Raw genomic sequence first — 20600 nt, forward strand, 5'->3', positions numbered from 1 at the left:
GACAAGAGTAGGGTCAAGCTGTAGTTATATTAGTATTCTTGAAAATCTGATATGATTACTTAGGGTGAAATACTAAGTAGAGGAGAAACACTCAGTTGTTGAGTGAACAGTCTAGGTGCCAGACTGTGTTCCCTTCCTTGCTTCAATCTTTAGGACTTCATAGCCTAGCGGTTAGATACTGACTCTGGCTTCAGAGTTTTTGCTTTAAATCTGGGCTCAGTTATACACTCGTGCATGGTGGTGGTCAATTACTTAATCCCTCTAATTTTCACATAGCTACACTACATTCACCTTGCCTCAGTGGTCTTGTTCATCAAAGGAGGATAAACATAGTAACCTAAATCACAAAATTTAGCATTAAATATTTTTTTTAAATATAAGGTATTTAGAACTGCACTTGAAACATTTTATATTTTCATAGGTGATAGTTAATAAGTTAGAAATCAATGGAGTTATAGTAAGACATTTTCCCAAGAATAAGAAAACCAAGAACATTCTTTATTCCCTGGAGGACTCCCCTTTTCTTCAGTTTCCTACTCACTAGCATGAAGACCTCTTTTGCCTTAGGCAAACTGTAGCTTCCAATGGGTAGACTGGAGAGGGTTTGTGGACTTAGGTCCTATCTGAAACCAACATTGATATTTGTGCTGCAGGTCTGTTTTCAAATTGCTGATTCATCTTCTCTTGGTACAGTGAGTAACAATCATCATAAAACTGTCCTGAAGAATCTGTATAAAGCTACCAGGAATGGGGCTGCTTCATGGTGAATTGCTGGAACCTCCCTGGCTTCCATGGCTGTTGTAGTTTAGATGTGGTGTCAGTCAAAAGCTCACGTTTTGAGACAATGCAAGAAGGTTTGGAGGAGAAAGGAGCAAGTCATATTTTTAAACTAATCAGCGAACTGATCCTTGATGGGATTAACTGAGTGGGAACTAGAGGCAGGTGGTGTGTTTCTGGAGAAATTGGTTCATTGGGGGCGTGGCTATGGGGTATATATTTTGTATCTGGAAAGTGAAGCTCTATCTGCTTTTCTGATCATCATGTGAGCTGCTTACCTCGGCAGCACTCTACTGCCATGATATTCAGTCTCACCTTGAGCCCTAAGAAGTGGAGCCAACTTTCTATGGACTAAGACCTCCAAAACATGAACCCTCAAGTAATCTTTTCCTCCTTTAAAATTGTTCTGGTCAGATCTTTCAGTCACAGCAGTGAAAGGGCTGACTAAGACAATGTCCATATATGTTTAGAGAAACTTCTGTACAAAGTAGTTTGATGCTGTTTCAGCAGTCATGAGTTTTCTCTCAAAGATTGCTCCAGTGATTGGTGGAGGAATCTCTTGCCCTAGCTAAGAAACAAGTGGATTAATTTAAATAATCTAATAAGGCTGGAGGATCCTTGTATTATCCTATCCTATGTAATCTTGACACAAGATAGCACTGTGTCCTTGAAGGGGAGCCACTTGCAAAGGAAGACATGGTTCTTCCTAGAACTTCAAGGAATGACCCACATGCTATAGCAACTTCCACTGAATTTTGATGTACCTGCTGTACACTGGCTTGGATACTGGAGGTATCAGGTTTCATAGAAAAGTAGTTATGAGATATGGTGACCCAACCTAGAGAGAAGAGGGCCTCAGAAGCCAGGGCTCATAATCCCTTCATCTTTGCTAGATCAATATCATGCTGTCTTTTCATTTGTACCAAGATGTCCACCCCCTCTCCCCCTTTTTTTTTTAAGTCAGAGGACCTGATGTCCTTCACTTTAAAGCAGTAGGAAGGATAGAAGAGCAGAATTCTGGAACATGATACCTTATCAGGGAGATATGTGCTTGGAAAGCAGCACTGTCCGGTATTTACTGTCAATACAGTGACAATAAAGGACCTTCACACTTAACCTCTGTCTTCTTTAGAGCCTGCATACTTTCCTGCATAACTTTCTAATTCTCACTTGCACTCGTCTTACTTAGGTTGAGTCTACTCATTTTTGAAAAATGCAGATTCTCTCTTTTGTATAATTGTTCTCTGATTTTTATAGTCTAGAAACTGCTGAAAGGAGACAGAAAAAACATTTTTACAGTCTAAAAGCTACTCAGCAGGAACAGGACATTCCCTGCTTTATCTATTCATGCTCACCTTCTCAAAATTATTCCCCAGAATTAGTAGTAAGACTCATATCAACCTGAGAAGCTTTGATGCCAGGATGGCTAATATAGTACTGAAATCTGACAGAATAAGGAGTGGATGCCAAAGTGGTTTAAATATCTATCCCCCAAAAGATAAGCCAGAGGATAATGTGAAGACCTTGAAAGCTCATGGACCTCATGAAAAGATGACTTTCTAGTGATTCATCTTATTTCTCTCTAGTTAGGGCAATTTAAAGTCATTTCTTTAAGTCATACAATCCACCCAGAAAGGGGTCAAACTACCTGTAATCTGAAGTTTGAGAAACAGTGTGGTACTTGCCCAGTAGGATGTGTTAGGATGAGTAGCTACACTGCAGCGACTTCCTCTAACGGTTTTTCCTCCAGTTCTAGGTTATGGGACCTGGGACTGTCAGAGCAAGCACTAGGTAAATGCTCTCTGGACGAGCAGGTGAATAGTTGAACTTGTGGACAAAGAAATGAGTGAGTCATTCAGCTGTGGGCAGGATGGAGGGCCTCCATGTCCTGTCCGGAAGGTAGCTGGGCCATCCTATATAGTTTACTGGATTCAGTGGGTAATGTAAACATAATGATATGTTCTCTTCCTTTTTTTTTAAGACAGAAAGTGTGGAGAAAGGAATGCCTCTCTGTTCAGGGAAGACTAGTTAAATTGTATGATTCCCTTCTTAACTTTTAGAGTCTTAGAGAAGCATGAGTCACCCAGAGTTGGATGCTTGTCTAATCTTCGTCTTCGTCTCATTGCACCAGTCTATTAAAGGAATCCCAGGGGCCCCTCCTGCCAAGTTCTTTTAACCATTGTTCTTGTCACAGTATCAAGTCATGCATAAAAGTTTGCCTTTGAAGCTCCTCATGGCCTTCATCTTGAACTTCTCTGTAATCTGCATCCTATGCCCATATCAACTTCTCCATATCTGATCATAGGACTGATTTTCTTGCTCGGGGTCACACTTTACCATAACTTGACCTTGCTTTGATCCTTTCTTTTAACAGAAGGTATTTCCATGTGCAATGGAAGATGATAAATTTTCCCCCTGACTTATAATGGAACTACTTTTTTAAAAGCTGCCAAAACATTATTCCATTACTAGTACAAAATGTTAGGAGAAGGCATTTATTCTCTCAGTACTTAGTCAAAAGTTGATTCTCATTGATCTAGGAGAGTTAAAACTTGATCAAAATTTTAGCCATACAGGATGGGAAAACTGCCCAAATAAAAGAATTCCAAGGTTTTAGCGACTTTTGGGGGGCACTTTATATAGGAGCAATTGCTATAGAAAAGAATGTGAGATCCATATTATTGGGACAGTCTTTTGCAATTGAAGCCAAGAAACTAACTGCTTTAGGAGACACTAAAACAGGGCTTAAGATAAAATATTCCAAGTTGCTATCTTCTTGCTTTTCCTTCCTATTTAATGTTTTATTTGCCTGTGTCATGATGTCTTTTAGGACTGGGACTTCTGAGCCTGGAGTGAGGATGAGAGGATGGATGAGTGCACAGTCCTAGGAGAATATTTCAGAATGTTATTGAAAGCGAGTACAGTTTGAGAAGCATTTTCATCTTAGTATATTGTTTGGCATATACAAACAGTAGCCTCAAAAGAAACAACAAAAATCTTATTGTTCCACAATAGGGAGGTGTCAATGCAGATGAAAATTATCTTTGAAATAAAAGATCCAGGTCCTAAACCAAAAGACAGGAGTCACAGAACTCTCTTGCTTTATCTTGTAGGAGGAAGATGTATTATAATGTGAAAATCTGCATATTGGATATGGGAATTTATAGCCATCCTCCTATTCAGGCTGAGTTGATGTTTTCATCAGAGCCAGTGGAGGAATGGGAGAGGTCATCTGAGCCTTTGACACACTGTCAAAATATTAGTGACCTTAAACAAGGCAAAAGATAGGTTTTCAATCATCTTAATTCTAAGTTTCAGTGTCTTTGATGTCTTAAGGTATGTAGCAGATGTATCTTATCACCTATATTGAAAAATCATAAAACTCTTCAAATGTGAGCATCTGTACCGTCCCTGATTTCTGCCTCTGGTGGGCCTTCAGTTCTGTTCAGAAGCCTTGTTGTGTGTTTCTGGTCCTGACCTTTGTCAGTTCTAAATATGAACCATTCCCATCTCCCTGGAATCTTTGCTGTATGACCTGATACCCCTTGTTTCTTGGTGGATTATTATTTTTTTAACCTCATAAGGAAGATGGATCTACTTTGTATTCCTTCCTTCAGATTCCTTCCTCTATACAGGTGAACTTCTCTGCCTTCCCATTCATTCTTCCTTGCATTTCTGAGAAATAGTTGTACCTCTTCCTAAGCAAGACAAATCCTTCTATCCCTGACATACAACCCACCCAGCACTGTCATCTCCTTTTGAGGTTTTTCTTATTGTGCAATCCTGTATCTTACTTCTTTCTGTGGTTGGTTCCTCCTTCCCTAGAAATGGGGTTGAGCTTTACTCAGTTCAGAAAGTTCTCCATGGACTCTGCATGCCCTTAAATTCTGAAGAGTACTTGCTCTGATTTTTCACCTCCTAGTTAGTCTACAGTGATCTGTTTTCTTACTTTACCGTCCTATTAAATAGCTCTTAGCACAGTCCCCAGCGTCTTCCTGATTCCTAAATTCACAGACACTTTTAGTTCTGTTGGCCTTTATCTTGCATGACTTCTCTGTAGCCATTGAAATTGTGTCCTTCTTTGGTTTCTGTGAATTTAATTCTGTTCCAACATATTTCTTGCTCTCTAATCTCCTCTCAAGGATTCTCTTGTTCTGCCCATTATCAAATAACGTTTCTCTTGGACTCTTTGGTCCACTTCTTTTTTTCACACCTATTTCCTCTGAATATTCTCACATACTCTAGTAGCTTTACCACTGCTCTTTTCTGGGGATTTCCAAGAATATCTATAGGTGAGAATATTTTCTCAGAACCTTGGTCTTTTAAGCTGTTTGCCATATCTCTACCTGGATGCCACAGTGGTATATGAAACTTTGATGTACAAAATGATGTCTGTTTTGTTTGAAGGAACCACCAATGACCTCAGCAAAAATCTGAGGTCACCTTGGCTCTTTTCTGACCTTTATCATTTTCTATCATAAGATATGAAGTACTATACATCTTATTTCTTAAATATTTCTCTTATTTGTTTCTTAGCTCATGCTCTGTTGTTTATTGCCTGGGTTATTTAAGTAATTCTTTAACTGGTCTCAATATTTCAGTCTTGTTCTCTTCTAATTTGTCCTTGGCATCTTTAACAAGGAGCACAGATCTAATGGTGGGACTTCCTCTAGGGAAATATTTCATTGACTCTCCATGGTCTACACAAGACATCTAAAGTCCGTAGTCTTTCGGCTAAGGTTTCTGTAGTCTGCCCTCTGCCTGTTGCTCCAACCTCCTCTATTCCAGCTGCACATCTCACACCCTGTGCTCAACACCATCGCACTATTGTAGCCCTAGATAATGCATCTTACCTTCTTCTGGAATCTTTTGCACAATGTCTGGCACACAGTCTTTTCTAAGTATGAAAAGGCTTTCTTCCCTGCCTGCTACTCATTGTGATTTGTCTTCATCTCTAGGGAAAATGTCTAATATGATAAATGAAGTTCTGGGATTACAGTGCATTTGAAATAGGTGCTAGGCAAATCAGTGAGACCCTGTTCCTAAATAAAATACAAATAGATCTAGGGATGTGGCTCAACAGTTAAGCGCCCCTGAGTTCAATCCCTGGTAACCCTCCCTGCCATGAAAAAGAATGCATTTGAAGTATGATGTAGTCTATCACCTATGTGATGAATAAATTTCTTCTCTAGCACCCTAACTATTGTTAGCCTCAAATAACTTCTAGAAAAAACTCATTACCTCTGTCAACAACTGTTAAGTTTCTAGAAAATGATGACAATTTTATTATAAACTAAATTAATTAATTTATTTATTTATGTAGCTGTTACTTGCTGATGCTAGTTCTTGATCTTGGTTTTGGGCAGAAAAAGTCTGATCCTTCTTGCTTATGATGGTCCTTCAAATGTCTGGATCTATCTGTACTCCTGGATCTTTTCTTCTCCCTATAAGATACCAAATTATATTAAATATTCCTCTTATCACATGATGTCAACTCTCTTTGCATTGTGGGGTTCTCTTTTACTTGGCTCCATATGTCTGTGAATTTATGTGTTTACCAATCAATGTGTCCACCTCAGAGAGCTTTCTGGACTGTTTCCCTGGCAGCTATTAAGCTTTAATAGTGCAGCCCAAGATTATATTAGATGCCTTGGCAGCAACATCAACTTGTTGACTCATATTGATTATCTGCTAAAGTCATTCCTTCTTCCTACTTAAGGGCAGAAATCTTGCATTTCTAATATCCATCCCATTGCATTTTAGTTGAAAGTCAAATATATAAATTTGGTACTTATGCAATTTTATTTTTGTCTTACTTTTTCTCCCTGTTGAATTTCATCTTGTTAGATAAGATCCTTTGTGGATCTTGATTCTTATCATATAACATTTTCAGTATTCTTCCTCATTTTTCTGTCTACATAAGCTTACACCATAGAGGAAATTATTCAATAAGGTTAGATAATAATATCTATAAAAATAATAGGTACACTTCATTGAGCATTAAATATATGCTGGGCATTAAAGCTCAGCATTTCCATACATATCCTTGGTAGTTATACCCAATATTACAAAGTAGACACTATTGATACCTTTTCCTCATACATGAGCTGCTAAATTGAATGTGAGCCCCTGATGGCTGCTTCTGGAAGTCTTACATTCAATTGACATTGATTCACTCATCAATATGTTTTGAGGAGAGTTGTTTAATCAGTTATTAACAAATTCCTTTGATTATACTAGAATCTAATAAATAATTATTTTATATACAAGAGAGTGTTAAAAACTCCTGTTTATCTTTATGATTTTTTTCTTAGCACCTTAGCAATGTATAACCATTGAATAAAGTGTGTAAAGCACATAATATTACAAAGAAGGAATTATCATCAGCTTTATCATCATCTTACTATGCAGAAATAATCAGTATTAACTTTTTAACCTATTGTATTAACACATATATGTATATGTTATAAATCTGTCTATATATATATATATATATATATATATATATATATATATAATTTTATTTTTCTTATGCCTCTCAATTCTTTCCTAGTGGCAATGCCCAATTCTTTTAAAAATGCAGTGTATTTTTTCCATCTTTTAAAGGGACTCTTATACAGGTAACAGGAGATTATTATTTGGTATAATGATTATATTCCCTTTTTATATTTATATTAGTAGATACCTCTAGCTTTTGTAAAATAAATTTGCACTGAAGAATAAGATACCTCTCCTGTTATCTATATATGATATTGGTTTGTGCAATGAAATTGAGTAATTCTGATTACTTTTTAATGTATGTGTGAGTCTATACAATTTTATTTTAAACTATATCTTCACTTATTATTGATTGGGAAAAAAGAAATAGTATATTTTATGAACAATTATTTTTAGAATGGAGTAAAACTATCATTTTCTACATATTAGTGTAATTCTTTTCCTAAAAAAGTGTGCTTTTTAGAGTGATCTATGTGGACACTGGTTAAATAAATTCATACTTAGGCTTATTAATAACATTATAACTCGAATCTAGGTGGGAAAAACATATGAGCCAGGATATTTCAGGATTGTGTTAGGAGGATTTGCTCTCTGTGGAGAGGATGCTATGGGGAATGGGTGGAAGAATGTGATTAAATCTGGATTTTGATAATAGCAAAGTGAACGGTTCTGAGCAGGTTGTCCCTCCTCTGAGTCTGAGTTCCTTCAACTCTAACTTAGGGATGACAAGCTGTTGTGAGAATCAGCTGAAATGAAGTCCACAAATTCGGTGATGTAACTACTGGCATTTAAAAAGTTCCTAGTAAAGGCCAGATCCCTTCTTCCCTCTGTCCCATGACTTTCCCGTCTCCTCTGTGGCTTCTGCTGTCAGAGGCAACTGGCCTCAAGATGCAGTGTGCTTAGACTAAGGAGAATAAAAGGAAGAGAGGAGGATAGGAATAGGGAAGACTGTGGAATGGATCAAACATAACTTTCCTGTGTACATATATGAATACGCCACAGTGAATCTCCACATCATGTACAACCACAAGACTGGGATCCTAATTAGTATAAGATATACTCCATGTTTGTATAAATATGTCAAAACATACTGTCATGTGTATCTAAAAGGAACAACAACAACAAAAATTTGCAGTATGCTTTAACTCAAGAGTTCTGAATACCTTATTATTTTCCTTAGAGGAGAAAATGTGGGCCAATGACATCATCTGGTTATCATTCTTTTATCTCTCTTTACACCTAAGATCAGTGTTTGTGGTTGTTTGGCTATTTTATTTATACTGTACAATTTTTAGAAACATGAAAAGTGAGGGACCACGATTTGAGATCCAAATGGAGGACTTTAAGTTGGGATCTGTGAATGATCCATCCACTATTGTAGTTATGCAGCCTGTAAGCTATGCTTTTCTCAGGGTACAGTGGGCTTCAAGTCCTTTAATGAGAAGATGAGAATATGTTTATGATGTGTCTATCTGTGCTTCCCATGAGAGGGTAAAGTCTATTCATAGTGGTGACAGAGGCATCGGGCCTCAGAACGGGAAATTTCCTGGGGGTCTCTAAGAGATCACTAACCAACTGGGTGAACCTATTTCCTCTGCTGTCATACGGATAAAATAGGTACCATATAGAAAGTTTTTGAGGACCAAAGAGTGTGTAAATCACCCACCTTCTGCATTTCAGTAAACATCTGTAACTTTGTGCTCCCACTCCCTGAGATTGCAGCACCCATTCACTCTCTATGAATTTGTAGAACTGAGATTTTGATTGCTACTTCTTGCTCAGAAGAGGTTTGCAATCTTCCTTGGCCTTGAACTGCTGCTGTCAGATGAGGAATTGCTGCTTCTCAGTGACTTGCACCATCTTGAGTATCCTAACATGTATGAATTAGTGGACTTTGAGAACTAGGGGTAAAAACCACGTGTTAAATGTAGGTGCCTTTCTCCTATTACCTTTAGTTTTGTGTGTGGGGGTGTGTGTGGGGGGATGGTAGAAGGTCCTTTGGTAGACATAGGTTTAAAATAAAGCATTTTTTTTTAAAGAAAGGAAGATAGAACAATGGAACAATAAAGCCAGATTCTTCTTTCTTAGAGTTATAATACTTAGAATGAAAATATGGAGGTTTATTGGAGGCCAAGAATACCTAATAATTGATTTTTACTTCTCTTGCAAGTGTGGACTATGAAATTTTTTTTGCCTATCTTTGTCACAATAATAGTAACAAAATAATAGTAGAAGTTCAATAAATCAGTCATAGCTCTTCTATGTTCATATATGAAAACACCACTAGTAGAACTCCACAGCATGTACAACATCAAGAATGGAATCCTAAGTAGAATAAGTTATATTCAATGTATGTGGAATATGTCAGTGTATACTCGACTGTCATGTATATCTAAAAACAAATTTAAAAAATTGAGCTGGATGCAGTGGTGAGCACCTGTAATCCCATTGGCTCAGGAGGCTGAGGCAGGAGGATCACAAGTTCAAAGCCAATCTCAGCAACTTAATGAGGCCCTAAGCAACTCAGCGAGACTGGGGATGTGGCTCAGAGGTTAAGTGCCCCTGAGTTCAATCCCTGTTACTAAAAATAAAAGAAAAAAGAGTTCAAAACCAACGGTCATCGAGGACAAGAATGGTGCTGCTTCACCAAACAAAAAGAAGATAGTGGCCAATGTCAAGGCTCCTAAGAGGGCAGCTCCTTAGCTGGAGGTGTGGGAAGGGGCCAAAAATCAAACTGGGGACTCCTCTTAAGGTAAGGTGCTCTGAGCAGTGGCCTGCATGCCTGACCTGAAAGACAGAGAGGCCTCTAGGGTGCTGAGGTCTCATTGTCCAAGGTGCTCACCAAAAAGGCAGAAAATGAGAGCTAAAGCTGGTATGGAGAGAGCCTGAGATTCTACTTCAATTTTTATTTCCCAACAAATCACCATTTTGTTTATTTAATTGTAACCTATTAAAGGCTTTAAACTTTTGCCTCTTGATTTTTTTCATGTAACACTTCTAAGTTGAACTTGTTTTTTTAATCTTTTTTTTGGTGGTTGTTGATGGACCTTTATTTTATTCATTTATTTATGCTGAGATTGAACCCAGTGTGAGGACACATGTGAGGCAAGCACTCTACCACTGAGCCATGATCCCAGCCTCTTGAATCTGTTTTTAAAGTATCATTAAAGACAAAATTAATATAAACTAGATCTCTGAGTTTATGTCCCTTCAGAGGCCAGAACATGAAATCAAAAGACTATGGGCTCTCCAGCAACCAGAATGTGCCAGAGCCTTCCATGGAGCTAAGCTGATGCTCTGTGGCCAGAATGTAGAGGCCCTCAAAGAACTCACCAGAGAGCTCACTGCTTCTCATACCTCCCAGGGGCAGATGTACAAGCCTTACACAGTGACCTTCGACCTTGCAGACACTGGGACTATAGTTGCTGTGGCAGCTAAGATCCTGCAGTGCTTTGGCTATGTAGACATACTCATCAACAATGCTGGGATCAGCTACCGAGGGACCATCACAGACACCACAGTGGATGTTGAAGAGAGTCATGGAGACAAATTACTTTGGCCCTATTGCTCTCTAACAAAAGCACTCCTGCCCTCCATGATCAAGAGGAGGCAAGGCCACATCATTACCATTAGGGCAAAATAAGCATTTCTTTTCAATCAGCATATGCAGCTTCCAAGCATGCAACCCAAGCCTTCTTTGACTGTCTTCGTACTGAGATGGAACAGGATGAGATTCAGGAGACTGCAGTCAGCCCTGGCTACATCTATACTAACCTCTCTGCAAATACCATTACCACGGATGGGTCCAGAATCGGAGCTATTGACAAGAACACAGCCCAGGGCCTAAGCCCTGTAGAGGTGGCCCACGATGTTCTTGCTGCTGTGGGGAAGAAGATTTTGCTACCTTCCTTTTGGCCATTTATCTTCGAACTCTGGCTCCTGAGATCTTGTTCAGCATCATGGCCAGAAAGGAGAGAAAATCTAAGAATTCCTAATCCTGGCCCAGAGCTAGTAGCTCCAACCAGTTTGAGTTAGATTGAGAATCAACACCTCCCCAGGCTTGACTGTTCTACAAGGGACAGCTGTGCTTGAGACTTTAGTGGCAATTTGCCCTCCAGGTGGAAAAGACTGAAGAAACATTTCTCCTGCAGGCCCATGGTGCAGCCCCTGCAGATGGAGAATAGGAACCAAACAGGCAATGAGCTAGGGGTGAGGGATAAGCACTTAAGGAATAAATATGGAGATGTGTTTCAACTCTAAAAATATGAAATAAATGATAGGAACAGTAAGAGTCATAAACCTCAGTGACTAGAAGAACACTGAGTCCTTTGAATTCCAGCCTTGATGACTCCTAGAAAGTGTCTGCCTTGGAATCAGATGTCGTAACATTACTTGACCCAGTTGTTCTCATGGTTGATGTATCCAAGACTACCTAACCCATTTGCTTTGGCAGAGAAAACCTCCAGCACTTGGGAGAGAAGGTTGTATTTTTAGGAAATCATTATTCATATCCCTTTCCAGGATCCTGTGATAGCCCATTCAACATAGAAAATGGTAGGCTAGTGAGTGATGGGTTATTTGGCACATCCAAGTGATCTTGGCTTTAGCACCAAAAGGTATTCCTTGTGTTCCAGCTGACTCTAACTACAGTCTTGGAGGATGCCAGGCACAATTCAAAGCAGATGAATTTTCTAAAGAGACAGCAAGCAGAGGGAGCCCCTTGCATGGCCCTAGACATCCTCTAGGAAAAGAGACTGGCCTGGTGAGCATAGAATTGAAGCAGCAGCTGGTTTCCAGGTGGAGGGATTATAGCCAGAAAGAAAGCCAGGATCCACCTTTGATTTATTAAAAGTACACAGTTGAAGTTCTTGAACGAGTCACTTCATTTAGGGAGAACTTTTTCCTATTAATGAGAGTGAAGTTGAAATGGTAGGTCCAATATAGACTTCCCCAAGTTGGAATAAAAATCTACTAGCGTATGAAAAAAACATATAAACTAGATTGAAAATTTTATTCAGTTCATTAATTAATGCAGTATCCAGTAAGATAATTAAACTTGTTCAGAGCATACCAAGGAGCTAGGTACTTACAGGCTATTTAATAAAGGAATTTTAGAATATGATTGCCAGGTTAGATACAAAACTAGTCAATGACATAAACCATCACCTTTGGAATCTTGTCCCTTGGATAGAAAATATTTGCCTTTCTGCTGGATCAAATTCTTCAAGTCAACTTCCATCCTTGTGGAGTTGTGAAACAGCATGGTCCAGTGGAAGCCAATTGAAAGTGCAAACTACGTGTAAGCATAGCCCTGAGTTCACTGTTGCCTCTTTCCGAGTTTTAGATGACTTTCTCACTCTGTCCTTGCTTTAAAGGGCCACTTCAATATTTCTCAGTTTGCATAAGGCTCTAGGTTCAATTTTGGGAAATAGTAGCATAATGTTGCAAAACCTAGTCAAGGATATGGTTTATATCATGTATATATTTTAATGCTCATTTGTTTATTTTTTTAAAAGGATGTTTGTTAATGCCATGGGGGATATATTTCTAGAAGGCAATGTTTACAGTTTTATTTTCTTGAGTTAGTTGATGTTTTGGGTAAAAGATGAGGGAATATTCAGGATTGAACAGTGAACCCAATCATGACCGTCTGGATCCTTCTGCTCTGTCCTCAGGAGACTTTCTGCTTTTCCGGGTACCCTGTCTTGTGCTTTAGGCAAGCAGGACTATTCATGACCAGTATCATGATATGTAATGTTTTTTGCTGTGATTTTCCCTTGGGCCACTTCCTTGGCTGGAAAGAACTCTGTCAAATTTCTCAGCACAATGTAAATAACTTCTAGAAAGCATTCCCTAAAGACATCAACTCCAAGGACTATTGATTGCTAATAACACTTATGCAACTGCTTATATTGGTATTAACACATCATCTTTCATCTCTTATTTATGGATGTGCCTTGTCTGTATACACATTTTTTTTAGGGTTCAGTGCTGGGGCTTTTCTTATTTGTCTTTGTATTTCTCACTGATCAGTGTTTAGCATGAGGCCTGTGTGTTCCATGACCTCTTTGAGTATTTATTGAATTGAGGGGAGCATCAGAATATACCTGGGGAGAACTTCACACTATCCCTAGGAAATAGAAGAATACTTCAGTCAAACAGCTTTGCTTCATTGATTAACAAATAATTGAATACATATTATGTATTAAGCTTTGTGTCAGATGCTTTGGGCCAATAAACAAGAAAGGCATTGCTTCTCTCTTTAAGTCATGCACAGCCTCCTGGAGGAAACAGATATATAATTAAAAAAATGCAATGTAGCATGACCATTGTACAAAATCACACAGCTTGTGGGTGGTGGATCTGTGATTAAAAACCATGTCTGTTCAACTACAAAGTCACCAAGCTAAGATGCTTTCAGAACAGGAAAACTAACAGTGCTGAGGGAGGATTCCCCTCAGACTCCTTACAGCAAAGCAGCAGCTTTGTTCAGCCTGTTCACTGAAAACACAGCTTCCTCTGAAAATATCACTGTACCAAAACATTTTGCTTTATTCACAATAGGTCCTCCAGAAGCTGGGGAAAGCTGATGAGACAAAAGACGAACAGTTTGAAGAGTATGTCCAGAACTTCAAACGGCAAGAGGTGAGTCTGTTAATCTCATTTCTGGAGTGGGAGATGGTTTTAACAGTGTATGTATTTTAGTACATACTATGGTTTGGATAAGACTTGGGGCCCACCAAGGTTCATGTGTTGAGATTTAATTTCCATAGTGAGGTGTTTAGGGGGTGGAAACAGCCTTACTATAGTGTTGGGGGGGGGGTCTCTGGATCTCTGGGAGGTGATTAGGATTAGATAAGGTCATCAGGGTGGAGTCCCAAGTCTGCATCATAGGGCCTTTATAAGAAGAGGAGGCAGAGACCAGAAGACACACACACACACACACACACACACACACACACACACTCCATGTCTTTTGCCGTGCGAAGCCTTGCTCTGCCTCAGGACTGCCAGCAAAGAGGCCATCTCTAGATGTAGCCCCTCAACCATGTGCCTTCAGAACCATGAGCCAAAATAAACTTCTTTATAACTCATCAGTCTGTTGTCTTGTTTTATTGATAGTGGAAGATGGACTAATACAATTTAAAATTTTTAAAAAATTGAAATGGAGAAAGAACAATGGGGTTGGAATTGACTTTTTCATTGTGGAGACTCTTTTGTAGAAGAAAAGGGAGTAAGCACTGCAGGGAGTTTTGGGACTTGGAATAGCAGGAGACAAAGATTTTGCTGTTCTGGACCTCTTCTGTCCCAAGTGACTGACCTAAAGGAAAGATGTTGTTTTGATCATTTCTATTCCACGCAATATTAGAGAGGCAGTAAATATTTCTGGCAAAATGATTTCAATTGTTGCATGCTTCAACATCATGCATTATTGTGAGGGATTACACTTCTCACAATGGATGGAACTTGGTTCTTGGTGGGCCCAAGAAAGGTCTCACTCTTTTAATGCTTAAAATAGATAAACATACATTAGATACATAAATGCATAGTACATCTATGTTATTAAGATTTCATGGGGTGTATAACTAAGAAAAATGTCTAAGAAGATTCCTTAGATGAGGTGATATAAAAAATAAAGGTTCAGACTGAGTGTGTATGTGTGTGTGTGTGTGTGTGTGTGTGTGTGTGATATTTGCTCCTTTTATGGACAGGTGTGTGTTTAACATATATGGAAAACTACAAACTACTTTTCAAATGACCTGTTTTTATTGACAAGACTTGGTCAATTGAGAATTGGCTAACATATCACTCTTTAGAGGGATGTATGATCTGGATTGATGTTTGAAACTTTCTGGGGTTTAGGTTTCATACTAGAAGCAGGGTAGGAAGAAGGCAAGGCCCATAGATTCTGGAAAATGGGGACAGAGGGCCACTGTAAGAACATGAACTAATTTCCTGCTATTATTGGAGCTACCAGTGTTCACAAAGAACACTGGATGACTGGATGACAGCAGTAATGGAAAAAATCATCAATTTGTATTTTGCCTCCTTTGTTCCTGCATAAAAATCCCTGATCTTGGAGGTTCCTTTCTTCCCTATATGTATCAGTGTTTCTGTTGTTTTTCTCACTGGACACATGCTATTTCTTTTCCTCACTGAGAGGTGTTATAAAATCCAGCAGGTGTAGGACCATGTAGATCAGTAGGACCATGTAGACCATGTAGATCTGCTAGAACACATTTCTGAATGTCTCAGCAGATAAGTACTCAACTTACCATGAAGAGTATGGATCTTATTCTATCTAAAAATGAGAAAAGAAAGGGGGAAAGTTGGAAAAAAAGAGGATCAGGGAACAATTGATCACATCCAAATTACTGAATATTATAGACTCCTATGGACTGATGGAGGTGGAAAAGAGAATTCTTAGAGGTATGTTAGATGTAGGCCCATAGAATTAGTTGTCTCCTAGTCTTTCCAAGGAGAACCATCTGTGCATCAATTTCTGCCATTTTCTGGTTATCCCTCACACATCTTCTCCTGTACATAGGTATCACTCATACAGATCTTTGTCTTAGACTGCAGGAAAACCTGTCAATCAATACCCCACTGCTTTGCAGGGCAATCCCAAATGTCTGCTTTAAAAGATTGGGTTTATATTGAAGAAGTGACTCCTGTTTATAGTTTTCCCTGCTTAACAATTGATAATCTACTCTTTGAAACCTAGACTTCATGACTGATGTATCCCTGTGGAGCTAATTAGTTCTTTGCCCTAGCATTTTTTTCTTTGTCACTTTAATGACATTTTGAGGCAGTTGACATCCCAGAAGGCTAACTTGGGAAATATCAGTTCAGTAATACATTCATGTCTAGGAAGCAGTTTGAATTTTCTGATTTCAATGGACTTTTATTGCTATTTTTTGACTTTCCTGACTGAACCAGATAAGGATTGTTTTTGTCTCAAGTACTAGAGAAAAGTTAGGTTGATTAAACCATCAGTTATATTGGTTAAATGATCTGTGCCACCAGGAGAGCACCATGGGTGGCTTTATAGTGCCATTCTGCCATCTGTTCCTATCACTATATACATTTTTCAAATGTTATGGGGCAAATAGCATATAATCACTCTAGGAAGCTATACCTTAGTTCTCTCAAGAATTTTAGCAGATTTTAAAACCTGGGTAAAACCTCAAAATTTGGGGAAATTTAAAAAAGCAATCTATTTTATAAGAGTGAAGGAAATAAACTGGAAATGTGAAAAGTGTTATTTATCAAGAAGACTCATGGCCCCCTTTGGTTCACTTGGAAGATATTTTTGCATAAAAAATGTCTTCCATTTCTATATATGATTTTGGTGATTTTTAATTGTTGTTGTTGTTGCTAATCAGAGGGTAAGTTTGTAGTCATTGTAGAGGAGTTAGAAGAAGAGAAGGAGAAAGTAAAGGAAGACAGTTGAAGGAGAGGAGAGGGATTTATTAATTTTCAGTGGAAACAAATGTTGAGAAATATAGCTGAAGGCTGAAATTTTTTTATTTTTTATGGAGAGAAAAAAATTTACCTGCAATATGTTTTCGTGACCAATTTACATCTGTTGCCTATGCTGAAAAAGTGTGGTGCTTATGTATAACATGACTTAGGAAGAAAGATCTTTCAAGATTGTAATTACCTCTACAACATCTATTATTCTTAGTGTTAATGCCATTCATAAATGTTAATATGGATCCATACTTTAAAGGTATTAGCTAATGCAGGAAATTTAGATTCCACATTTGATGAATATTTATTTTTTCTAAACCTCAAAAGATACTATTAACAGTATGAATTGAAGCATATTTGAGTTTGTGCATTATATTATAGTCATCTGACCACAGTCCACCAGTGTTTAATTAAAAGTAAACCATTCCAGAATGTTTTAGAAAGTATTCAAACATTTTGGGACTTGGTGATCTTGCTTCTAAATTCCCTTTTATAAAATCATAAGGGTCCTTGCAATTGCTGGTATATTCCTTGCATGCTTATGTTGGAAATGAAGGTGGCAGAATGTCCTATATTTCAACTCTGGTGATGAGCTTACTCTTTTTTTTTTTTTTATTCTAACCTCAAACTTTCTTTCTGATCCCAGACCTGTTTTTCTAAAAGATGGTTTGTGTGAGAGTGAGAGGTGGGTGAAGAGTCTGCACAGACCACCTTGGTGGTCCATTGGACTTGCATTATCATAGATTTTGTGGCCCAGATATTGTAAACAATTAATTAGGAGAGTGAGGCAGGGGGAAAGGGAGGGTTTAACAAAGGAAAGCAGAGTGAACTCCTCTATAAAGAACTCAAAATTTTCCATGATGAGAGCTATGGAAAGCAGGGATTATAAAAATCCACAAGGAAGAAAACAAATCTGATTTTAGTGCTTCCTCCCCAGAGGCATTTTTATTCCATTTTACCTCTTATCAGAGCTGCTGATAAGTAGCAAATTTGATTTGTGTGAACACCAGCTACTATCAGTGCATCTTGCTGCCTGCCAATGATCTGTTAGTGAACAGGGAAAAGGTTTTACAAGGAAAGGAAGGCTGTTGGCTTCTCTTTCCTTCCTGTCAATGAACTTGCCCAGGAAGACTCCACAGTTTTGGCAGTTGTGCTAATTATAATAACAAAATACATCATGACTGCCTGGGCTCAGATAACCAAATATTGGATCGCATCATAGTCGGTGTGGATGTGAGCACCCTAATTCAGACTGGGCCTAAGATCAGGACTTGATTCTGCTTTTCCTGTATCAGTAGCTTTCCATTTCATTTTTGAAACAATAGATTAGTATTGTCCTGCTGTTTCTCTCTGTGCCCCCTCCTAAGCAATGGCCTGACTTTGGTTTCTTCCAAGTTGAGTGTTCCTTATCCAAAATGTTTGGGACCATCTTTCAGAGATTTTTGGATTTTGTGGTATTAATTAGACATTACCATTTGAGCATCATCAATCTGAAAATTTAATATCCAAAATGCACCTAAAAAATTTTGAGTATTATATCATTACTCAAAAAGTTTCAGATTTCAGAGCATTTCAGATTTCAGATGTTTGGAATAGGAATGCTTAACCTATACAAACTAGGAAATATTGTGACCTTGGCATCCTCTCAACCTGTGAGAATTCAGGACCAGTGACTAAAGTTATTAGGCTGCTACAGTGATTGAAGGCTGGGTCAGGTCTTCTCCTTACTCTGAGTTGATCCTCCTGGGACAGGCAGCTTGTCTTGTTGTTTTCATTTTTTTATCTTCATAGGACCCAGGGCTTTTCATGGAAGTTTAACAAATCCTTTCTAAAATTGACTAACAGCAATAATTATAATTTTGAGTGCATTCCTAGAGTATATTTTTATATCTGGGATCAAAGAGATGCATACTGTGTTATTTTTGGAGAGAGTTTTATGAGAGTTTATTTAGAACCATATATTTATGATTAAAATTTTTAAAACCTTCAGAATAAAAGATTTTTAAGAGCATGTAAATAAATAGTATACTACCTTAGTACATTAACTTATGATAATTTTAAAATTTATGGTAAATTATATGTATTCTGTGCATATGTTTGCAATTTGCAAATACTTAGCAAATACCTTCAAACATGTTTTTAAAATGACAGATAACCAGGATGTGAATAGGTTGATATATTCACCTTTTATGTGGCTCCATCAGGTCTGTTTTGAATAATGGTCTAATTTTAAATGACAGCATGGAGAACCTCACTCAGCCTGCAGATCTTCCTGTCAGGTTACTAAACTTGGGTTCTAAGTTTCAAGCTCAGAGATTGGATTTTGTGTCCACCGGAGCAGTGTTTATCAGACTGGAATTGGCTCAGAATCATCCTGAAAGCACATCCGGTACAGCACACTTTCCTGCTCCTCTCCCAGAGTTTCTAATTTAGTAGGTCTGGGCTGAGGCCTGAGAATCTGTGTGTCTGACAAGTTCCCACATGATGCCCAAGATACTGGTCGTGGGAAAATACATCAAGGACCCAGTGCATTCATTGCACTAACTCATACAAATTTTTCAAGTTTTTTTCTCTGATTGGTCCTTGAAAATTCTATGCTTGACATCTATTTTTAGTACCTTTAAGACAAAATATGCATAAGGATTTGGTTGGTGGTCATGCTGTGGATTATTCACAATCTGTATAGATCAAATCAACTAAGAGGATCTGATCTTTAATGGGTGTGATTTGGGGTATAGTATCAGAGTTCTCTTCCTTCCCTGGTTGTCATGCTGGAAGCTGGAAGCCTTGTTACAATTCGAATGACCCAATGACACCTCACTGGGTTTAATGAGACTCTTTCTACATCCTATGGTTTAATAGGGAGAGAATATAGAAAATATTAGAAATCCAGAAGTAGGATCCTGTTTATTTGGGGAACTAGGTAAGTGCACCAAATACATGGCCTTGAAAATGAAAACATATTTTTTACAAGCGGTTTAAGCCAGAACAGAGAAAAATTTTGTTGCATTAAATATGTGCATCAGAAACAGGGAAGGTCTTATACCAATTATGTGGTCTTGGCCTCAAGAAACATAAAAAGAAGTGCAAAATAAACTTAACCAAACAGGAAAAATGAATGAAATAAAAATATAAGGGCAAAAATCAATAGATCTAAAAACAGGAAAATGAGAGAGAAAAATGCAACAACAACAGCAACAAAAATTGAGAAACTTGTAAGCAAGACTGACAATAACTAAAGGATACAAATTACCAGTATTAGAAGTAATACAAAGGTATCACTTTAGATCCTCAGCCATTTAAAGGTTAATAATGAAATAATACCATCAACTTGTACTTTACACTCTTTACAACCACAATAGACCAATATCTCTACAACCACCAAGTAAAAAAACTTGAAAGATGAAATAGACAATCTGAATAGTCCTATAATAGTCCTATAAGTGATTTGTAATCTAAAACCTGAAAAAGAGTTCTCCAGACTTAGTTGGTTTCACTGGAAAATGCTCACATTTAAAAATTAATACCAATTTTACACATACTATTTTGGGAAAGAGGAGGGAATACTTCCTAATTCTGTCTGAAACCATGACACCTCTAGTTGCCATTCAGTATCTCCTGCTTTATTTTAATTGACCCCCTTCCTATATTCACACCTCCTTCTTTCAGAGTAAGAAAGTTGGTTTCCATTGCTTTTGATATTTGTATTTAATGGTGTGTTTACCAGTTTATGTAACCAGTCTTCTGACTATGTAAGCCATCTCCCCATCTGCTGTGTTACTCCAGTGGAGAGTTTCCCCTGCTTCTAGCTGTGACTGACTCATACCCAGTGAGCTGTCTCCTCTCTTCAC

At 38.0% G+C, this 20600-nt stretch overlaps 1 protein-coding gene and 1 pseudogene across 3 annotated transcripts in view; both read left to right on the forward strand.

The window, feature by feature from the left end:
• AMPH (amphiphysin) overlaps nucleotides 1-20600 on the forward strand; it is a 217876-nt gene that overhangs the window by 81540 nt on the left and 115736 nt on the right. For both annotated transcript variants that reach the window (XM_081287269.1, XM_081287268.1), the window contains exon 2: nucleotides 13840-13920. In XM_081287269.1, coding sequence (XP_081143395.1) covers nucleotides 13840-13920 — 81 coding nt within the window. The remainder of the gene's footprint in view (nucleotides 1-13839; nucleotides 13921-20600) is intronic.
• LOC308645251 (dehydrogenase/reductase SDR family member 7B-like) lies at nucleotides 8575-11270 on the forward strand (annotated as a pseudogene). Its single transcript has 2 exons — nucleotides 8575-8667; nucleotides 10490-11270. The product of its transcript is annotated as a dehydrogenase/reductase SDR family member 7B-like (transcript).

This window comes from Spermophilus citellus (genome assembly GCF_964194105.1).
Source record: "Spermophilus citellus genome assembly, chromosome: 3".
NCBI classification, from domain to species: domain Eukaryota; kingdom Metazoa; phylum Chordata; class Mammalia; order Rodentia; family Sciuridae; genus Spermophilus; species Spermophilus citellus.